Source organism: Plodia interpunctella, chromosome 4 (assembly GCF_027563975.2).
Source record: "Plodia interpunctella isolate USDA-ARS_2022_Savannah chromosome 4, ilPloInte3.2, whole genome shotgun sequence".
Taxonomy (NCBI): Eukaryota; Metazoa; Arthropoda; class Insecta; order Lepidoptera; family Pyralidae; genus Plodia; species Plodia interpunctella.
The window spans coordinates 7426267-7435480 of record NC_071297.1 but is presented as its reverse complement, the minus strand read 5'-3'; the positions used below and the strand labels follow the sequence as shown (position 1 = coordinate 7435480).

General features: G+C 35.1%; 1 protein-coding gene across 1 annotated transcript; it reads right to left on the bottom strand.

The window, feature by feature from the left end:
* Positions 1-1300: 1300 nt before the first annotated feature.
* On the bottom strand, positions 1301-3793 carry LOC128669593 (achaete-scute complex protein T3-like). Its single transcript, XM_053744507.1, has 2 exons — positions 3126-3793; positions 1301-1967 (listed from the first exon to the last, which is right to left on the bottom strand). Exon 1 carries the CDS (start codon positions 3711-3713, stop codon positions 3132-3134), a length of 582 nt encoding a protein of 193 aa, XP_053600482.1. The 5' UTR covers positions 3714-3793; the 3' UTR covers positions 1301-1967; positions 3126-3131.
* Between the last annotated feature and the right edge of the window lie 5421 nt (positions 3794-9214).

Sequence of the window (9214 nt, the reverse complement as noted above, 5' to 3'; positions counted from 1 at the left end):
ATTTGTAAAGTACGGACAACGCCACTAACACTATTAATGTTACTAATTGGACCGACAAGATAATGACAAGTAATTTGGTCGCAATCGCAACGGATGCAGCGTCGCATAGTAACTGACAATTAATATATGGCAACATCGACAAAACGTCCGCGAATCCACAGGTGCGTATGCTTCCGTAGGATCTAGTTCATCTTGTTCTATACAGAAACAAGTTCAAACAATTAATAAACCAGCGGAAATATCCACCCATAATGGGTGAACTTCCCCTGTATTATCTAAATTGCTATTGCAATTTGGTAGGCGTGACTATGATCAAGTTGCATTCATATTGTCTTTTGGTAGATTAATTGTTGCAAAACTTCTTTGGCCCCCCATATTGAAATATATTTTGCAAGACATTTGAGTCGAGCCACGTGTGCACACTGCTTTGTTATTTAAATTCTGCAATGTTTTGTGTGTGATATTGTAAAAAAACAGGACATGGCTTCGAGTGTATAGCATAGGACGTAGGATAGATGCTTAAAAATCTTATAAATAATTCATGAACAGATAAATCGGTCATCAGCAAGTGTACTGTTTGTGATATCTGACCTAGGATAAACTAATGGAAACGTACCTAATCGTTTTAGTTATATCTAAAATCGTTACAAATAATTTTCAATAGTTTTTCATCTTACGTCAACTCCCATCATTTGGAACAATATATAATATGTGTTTTCTTTCCACAAGTCTCTATTTCATGTCATACTCGCGTCTACCTTCAATCATTCGTATCCTCACACAGTCTTTTTATCTCTTTCTCCATCTTTTCTGTAAACCTTCATGTCCAACTTTCTCATGTTAACGTTAAAGGAAATCAATAAGGAAAAGGAGATTCTTTTCATGGACGATGTTCTAGCAATCTGTCTACCGATCTAGCCTTCGAGATCTGCGACGTGAAGATAAAAAAAAATCAAAATGTGTTGATTTGGTTAACGCAATTATTTGTTTATGCGACATGCATGTTCGCGTTGTGCGCCTGGTCTAGAATTTTACTTAGTGCTCTTTCTATCGACATAATTTAACTGAATCTTGTAACATTACATACAAGTTAATATCGCGTAGGTATTTTGTTCTTCCATTAATTCCAATTTATATCAACTAGTCGCTGCTGGTTACCTCTCGTTCAAGGTTTTTCTTTTTAATGTTATTTTTGTAATTTCTTTTATTTTTCATTTGCGGTCTTCAGGTTCGAAAATTGGATTAACTGATCTGTTTAAACAGGCTTATGTAAGGAAATAAAAAGTACTGCGTCTTCTTTTATAATATTTATTTACAGAAACAACCATTCGGTTGATTACTGATATTTGCTTTTTACAAACTATAAACAGTTCTCTTGATAAAAATCTTATAATATTAGGAATCTTTGTTACGGTACTATAATTATATATTTACACTCAAAGTCTTTGTCTCAAGATATCGAAAAATTTTAACATATTCACGAGTTTTATAGCACAAAGCCATACTAAAAGGTAACAACTAATACTAGGTAAAAGTCACAATCTACAAAACCTGAGGAAGAGTTCTTAAATACTAAACTTAACAGTAATGACTAGATAACGATAATAAACTATGTTAATACTAATACTTAATTGGAAGTCGTAATAATATAAGGCACAGCAATATCTGGAATCTTAATATAATCTAAATGCTTATGTGGAACAAATGATGAATTCAGTCTTTATTTTGCTATTCCATCGATGTATGAAATGCGTTTAAGGTTATTCGTTCGGTGGCCGGTCGGCGGAATGCATCGATGAGGTCGTTGTAGTCCACCATTATCCCCTCTCATTAAGAATATACTGATTGCGCTTAATTAAAGGTTCTCTCAGAGTCCCTCGCGCTCGTCGCTCGAACTGCTCTCGAGAAATACTTGTTTTTCACAAGCCGCTCTATAGCCTCTCTTTGATCACCGTAATGCACGGTTCCTGTGAACAAGAAAAAAAAACATTTTAGTATTAAAGATATCTTTTCTCAATAAACGTAAGAGGAATTTTGTTAACAAAGTCTTCATTGATTGGTGTATGACGCCAGTTGATTCCCATGAATACTGAACTTGTATCAACAGATGTTTACCTATAGTCTAGCAAATATTGTAACACGTGTGCTCGCGCACCGCCCTTCTATTTCCTCTTGAGATTTCGTCTTCCGGCAAAATAAATTAATAGCCGACGATGAATCCCTCGACTTTTTTTGCAGTATTAATTTCGGATTGTTACAAAAACTGCTACTTGTTTTACCAACCCACAACATCTGACCATATGCGCCCGAGGGAAAAGTCCTTAGTGACCGGATGTCCCATCTTATTGTAAGGGATGTGATGAAATGTAAACAAAACCTGTTTCCACTTGTGATGGATAGCAGAAGCATACTTTTATTAGAATAGGCCACTTTTTATGTGCAATTTTCTCACTAGATGCGGGGCAAACCACAGATTGTTAGAAGTAATTGCCGTCTGTTATTGCCGTAAATATGAAGAAGGAATGCGGGTCCCGTCTCGACGCTATCTATAAAACTTAGGCAACTTTTTTATTTATACGAGAGAAAAAATATCTACCTAGATCAGAGCTTTTATGGAACGACATATTTTAAAATTCGCTTTTGTCGGGGACATGCTATTGTGCCATCCTAATTTAACAATGAAAGATAAAGTCTATCCGATGGTTCAATGCGCAACCATAATAGTATTTATGTGTTTGCTTTTTGCCTGCAGGCAGTGAAGACCCATTCAAGTTGTGCAACATAAAGGCGAGGAGCAGGATCGACCCCGTAGGTAACCGTGACTAACGCATGGAAGAAAAAACTTGTATCTAAAGCTCTTTAAAATATTACGATGACTAACTTTTTGGCAGATTTAGTAGAAAATACATTTATTTCCCGATTTTTTAAATATTAATTCAATGATAACAACAATGAATCAACAAACGTCGCGACTTAGGTCAACAAAGAGATAAAAATGTTGTTATCAAAGCTATGAAGATTACTTTGAGTTAACACTTTTTGAAGACTTCATTCAACAAATTCAGAAGGTGTCTTATCATTTTTAACAAGTTATGCCAATGTTAGAAAAATAAATTAATTCTTACCTTAAATCACTGTTGTTGCCACCATGATATGACATCTAACAATTCTTCGTCCTCCGGACTCATGGGTTCATATGAATCATATGCATCATGACAATTAGGTCCTGCAGAGCTTTCAGATATTAATGATGGAGCAGGTGAATGTGATTCTTCCGATGATGGAGGAGTTTGGGGACCACTTGTATTTAAACTTAGCCCAATTTGTGTATCTGAGCATCCTTCTTCGCCCTCTTCTAATAATCGTTTCAGACTCTTGATGTATTCCACTGCTAATCTCAATGTGTCCACTTTGCTTAATTTACGAGATGAACCCCTTCCTCCAGCCAATGCTGCTGTGACAGCTGATGGGATGTGTTGACGAAGTTGCGCAAATCCATTGTTCACTTGCTTCACTCTGTTCCGTTCTCTTGCATTTCTTCTGGCCACTGAAGCAGGTTGAGCCGGGTAAGGTTGATGCAGGTAAGTCTTTTTCTTACACCGAGAGGCATCAATAGGAGCAGGTGCGAGCCTTCTCTGCCCCGCAGTTTGTAGGTGCGTCAGTTTCTGATCGACACCAAGATTCTGATAAGCGTGAATCGCCGCCATCGGCATCGCGAACGTAAACAAGTGGAGAGTATATCGAGAGCGCACGAGTGCGTGCCGCGGAGGTCGCCGGTGGATTGGCGGAGGTGGCGCGCACCCCCGACGCTAAGTAGCGCTCGCGCCGGCGGGCGGCGGACGCGCGGCGCGGCGGTGGGGCGCGTGCCGTGCGCGCGCGCCGCTCCGTCGCCGGCGCACGGGCTGCCCGCCGCGCCCCACGCCCCGCACTCCGCTACTTGCACCACTCTGATCAAAATACGCCGGCGCTTATTATGCCATAGAGCAGTAAGCTCGCGCCGCTATTGTTGCACGTCGTTGCGCGTAATTATCCCGTCCATTACCTTGTTCGGAGGACGGGATCCGTTCGCATCGTCTATTTAGAAGTCGTTAAGGAGAATAGGTGCTGTAAACGTATCAGCGACGATATTGTTTTATTAATGTCCCGAGCTTTTGTTGCCCTTAATAAGCTTCATAAACTTTTTTGTAATATTGTTCATTGTTCACAAGAAAGTTGTACACACTCTTAGGGATATTTTATTGTTCATTGCATTGTTACGCTACGCATGTACTTGCAGAGCAGTTGGGAATTTATTTTGCATTTTACATGTATGCTCCACTTCGGCACGCTACGGCATACTAAACTACTATGTGTGAGCTAAAAAATCTTCGGCATTTTACTTATTGTTATCTTGTCTATATTTATGTTTTCATTTTGGTACCGCGTATAAAACCACGGAGGTGTAATGGGTTATAATCGCATACAGCAGGTGTCCATTGCAACGTCAATGCGTAACCATAGATTAACCAACACTACACTTGCAAATCGCCGCAGGCGATTTATTTGATTGTTAATTTTTATATCATTAGCACTCTTTTAGTCTGTACAAGTTGTTGGAATTTTGTATATTAAACTGCAGACCCGTAAAAACCTATACTAATTATGAACTTGTTTTTCTCCTTCATTCCTTAATTTCATATTTGTTTTATTTGAGATGCGATGCATGTACAAAAAATACAAATTTGTCTTACCATTCGGTTTTCTTGCAGCATTGTACATAGTTAATGCTGTTATATATTTCGTTCTATATTTTTTAGACTAGCTATTCCTCGCTCTTTCCATTATAAAATACCTTATTTCCCTCTCCTTTCGACCTCTTCTTCACTCACAAAATGTCATCAATTTACCTGAAAAAGAAGGAAAAATAAACAAACTTGCGTTTAAAATATTAGTGCAGATTTTCATGTAATCAGAAAATTTCCGAAACTTCATTGGCATTGAGGTCTACTATAGAATACTATAACACTAGCCACTGAGGGTCAGGTGGACAGGTGCGGCGGCGGCGCGCGACATTTTCTACAAGCTGAGCGGGTGGTGCCAGATCACCTGTTTGTATTGCCATCTATGATTTTTGTTTCATTTGTATTGTTTTTATAATTACCTATTTTGTTATTATTGCGTCGATTTTTTCTATTATTTTAATACTATTAGTATTTCAGTTTATCTATACCTTTAAATTTAATTATTTTAAGTAAATATTATATATTTTTTACAATTATAAAAGTAAAATAACTAAACAGTTCAATTTAACAATAAAACAAAAAAATGGTATTCTATTTAGATTTAAATTCATTATGTTCTATCATACAATTATTATCGTTATGTTCTATTTAATTTTAAATTTGGTTTCTATTTGAAATAAATTAATGTATTAAAATTATGTTTTACACGTCTCAGATTGCGTTATAAAGTAAAGTTGTGTTATAAAGTAAGTATACGTACTAGGGAGTCACTTAGTACGGTCTTCTCATATTTTTTAATACATATCAACAAAACTAATGACCATATACTTAGGTATATAATATAAGACGTATTTAATTTCTTCGCACGGTATTTGCAAGTTAAATAATAACCTTCATACAATAATATGACTGAAAAATACCTATTTTAGTAGGTAATAGTTTTCATCAAGATATTTTTAGAAGCAGAAAATATATCAACATTCGATTTCGTTCCTCTACAATCATTAACCCCTAAAAGCGCTCTATACGCCATCTACAACAACCCTTATTAAACTGAACTAAGCCTATATTTTATGCCATCGTTATCGTCACACAAGCTTGATCGCCCCATAGATGGCGCTACGTAGCTTCGTAGGGGTTAAAAAGGTGGGGTGGAAATAAAAATAAAGCAAAAGTTCGGAATTGTACCGACAGGTGTCGTATTGATATGAATTCTTGTTAGCTCGGATTTAATTCTTATAAGAAAATAATTTCGCCTTTTACAAGATTTTAATACTTATTTAATAGCTTAGTTACATATTTAGTAGCAAACCAATTAGCAAGTAGGCAGACGGAATCTGAAACAATTAATTATGATACAATAATATATTCCCTGGTCGGATCATAATGAGAGTGTTAGCGTTAAAACTACACCCAAAAATTCTTATTAGCCTGGATTAAATTTTTATAATAATTTCGACTTTTACATGATTTGCGTATTTATTTAAATAGCCTACTTACTTAACCAGTAGCAAACCAATTAGCAAGTAGGCAGAGAGAATATAAAGCAATTAATTATGATATAATGAAGACAATCCTTTGTCCCTTGTTGGTTAATTGCGTATGTTATTGTGTGGCGATATAATCAATGGCTTATTAAATGAGCTCAACGGCCATGTTCTTATTAATTTTCTTTAAAGTCAATATTTTATGTTGTAATCTTTTGTGAGAGATGATTATTGTGATCTTGTTTAACATTTTTAAGCGAGAGGCGATGTCGTATTTGTGTTTAAAACGTGATGTGTTCGTAAATATACAGTACATTTTCATTTCAAATACGTATAAATGTCTTTTTTGCATTTGAAGTATGTACACAGATGCTACAATATAATAGTTTTTCTTTAGTAAATAACCATTTCCATTATTTATTATTAAATATTACTTATGTATGTTTATTTATTTATTTGTTTTATTTACTGAAAACTAAGTTAAACTATAAAAAATATACTATAACTAACAATAAAAAATATATGTAAAGGGTGGACTACTGCTTTGTTTAATAAAAATTGATTACAATGTTTGTGATCAGCATAACTAAAGAATGAATTGACATGTCGTCTAAATATTGATTGATCATTTAATCGATCTACACTGCATCAGGTTAATGGAACGCAAGATGTTTCGACTTCGGCTTCTGCGCATAAAAGCAAATTGCACGCAGCCCAATAATTAGCCTGTCATTGTTGAATTTATTGTAATTTTTAATAACCGCATCGGTTTCAATCTGAGGAAACGTCACAGGTCCCCGTAATCATCGTTCAGTGCACAGTCACCATCAAATACTTGTTTTCATACGTATCAAGTACCAGCTACCTACATCATATTACAACCAACAGTTCGCTCTTGTAAGAATTATGAAATTCAGTATACCTACAACCAGATGCAATGTATGCCTGAGCGCAACCTCATCTATCAGATGAAAGAAAATAATTTGTTTTATGTAATATTATTGCAGTATGAAAACACATCTGCAAAATACAAAAACTGTGATAGCAACTGCGAAATTATCCCATAGAGAGATGTATCCATTCATTTATGTGACCTTGGTGGCGCAGTGGTATAGTGCTTGCCTCTGAACCGAGAGGTCCCGGGTTCGATCTCCGGTCGGGTCATGATGGAAAATGATCTTTTTCTGATTGGCTCGAGCCTTGAATATTTATCTATATATGTATATGTTATAAAATATAGTACCGTTGAGTTAGTATCCCATAACACAAGTCTAGAAATTACTTTGGGGCTAGCAAAATCTGTGTAATTTGTTTAGGACAAATATATTTATTTATTTATTATTTATGCGAAATAAAGCTTTCTCTGGAAATATATATATATAATTAATCGGACTCTAAGCTGTAGAAATTAGAAAGAAACTTTTCAGCATTATTATATTAATAATGTATAAAATATTTACCTTGATCTGTTTTTATTCTTACACTTCTTTTGATAAAAAATAAGTTTTCATTGTAGACGTAATGATGTACAGAGGCGTGTTAAAGTGGCACAGTAATGAACAAAATCATCATAATAAGCCACAATCAGGTGAGTACAATCTACCACACCAAAGGGTCATTTAATCCTCTATCAAATGTAGTTTTATTTCAACTTCAGCGAGAGTTAACGCATTACAAATGTTAATACCACGTCTGCGGACACAGATAGATTCTGATTGTTATCATGACAAACGCTATCCAAAGCTTTCTCTTGGTAAATAACGTGGGGTTGCCAGCCGTAAGCTGTAACTTCTAGCTTGAGGTCTGTAATTTACGAAATAGCAATGTATTGCCAACTGCATAGTAATAAACTTTGAACATTCGATGGTAAGCAGCGAATATTTAAAAACGCATTTTTCGAAATTGAAAAATATCTCTTGGTGGTTAATACTGAATATATATGTACTACCAGCTGTTAGAACTTTGTCAATATATAGTATATAATTTAATGACAATTAAACATAGTGAATCTTAAGTCATTATTTTTAGTGAAATATAAAGAAAATACAGAATTTGGTTTTTGGGTTCATATGAAATTATCTTTGAAATTTATGATTAACATCGTTCGTACAAATATTTGCATTCACGGTTTAATTTTGATGACAAAATATTTTATCATAACACCTGACTGAACTGAACACGTTGATAAAAAAAAGTTAAAACAAACCACGGGCCAGCTAGTTTCCCAACAAGTTGTGTGTGCAACATGTTTTCTATGGGCGAAGATGTAAAAACAAACCCAGACTCAGATCGGTTGAAAATTACACAAAATGAAAGAACAGAGGAATAACTGACAAGGAACCAAGCAATAATATTTACTTAGATATAAAATAATAATTATTTTTATATAATAATGAAAAGTAACTTTACCTAGTTTAGTTCAGTACCATTTGTATTTACCGATTTCATTTTTTTTCAAAGTATCTTAAAATTGTTATCGGCCTACACAGAAAAACTACCTATCAAATTGATTGAAGCACTAAAAAATTACAACAATTTTAATTTCACTGTATATTGGAATTAAAAATGTGTTTTTAATATACTGCCGGCTCCAAAGAAACCCACAACCTTGATTTAACAAGATTTATCAACACCGCTTTATTTTTAATTCAGTGTATAATTTCGCGTCGACCGCTGACACGCTCCATCGTAGCCTCCACAATATATCACGTGTGCTCCACCGCACTGTATAATTCGTGTAATTTATAGGCTACCGTTGACTAGTAGCAAGACCGTAGTACTATTATATTATGTAGGACTTGCAAGTGAGGCGCCCAAGTTGGCTAATAGCAGGCAACCACGCGACAGACGCATTCTGTTCTTGAAAGCAAGATCTAGCAGATCATGAAAAAAAGGAGTTATGGCAATTGACTTTTAGAAATAATAGTGGCTGCACGTATATAATTTTTCTTTGCCGTTTTAAATTTTTTGTTTTTACTTCAGCGAACTACCGACATAAAACATAAA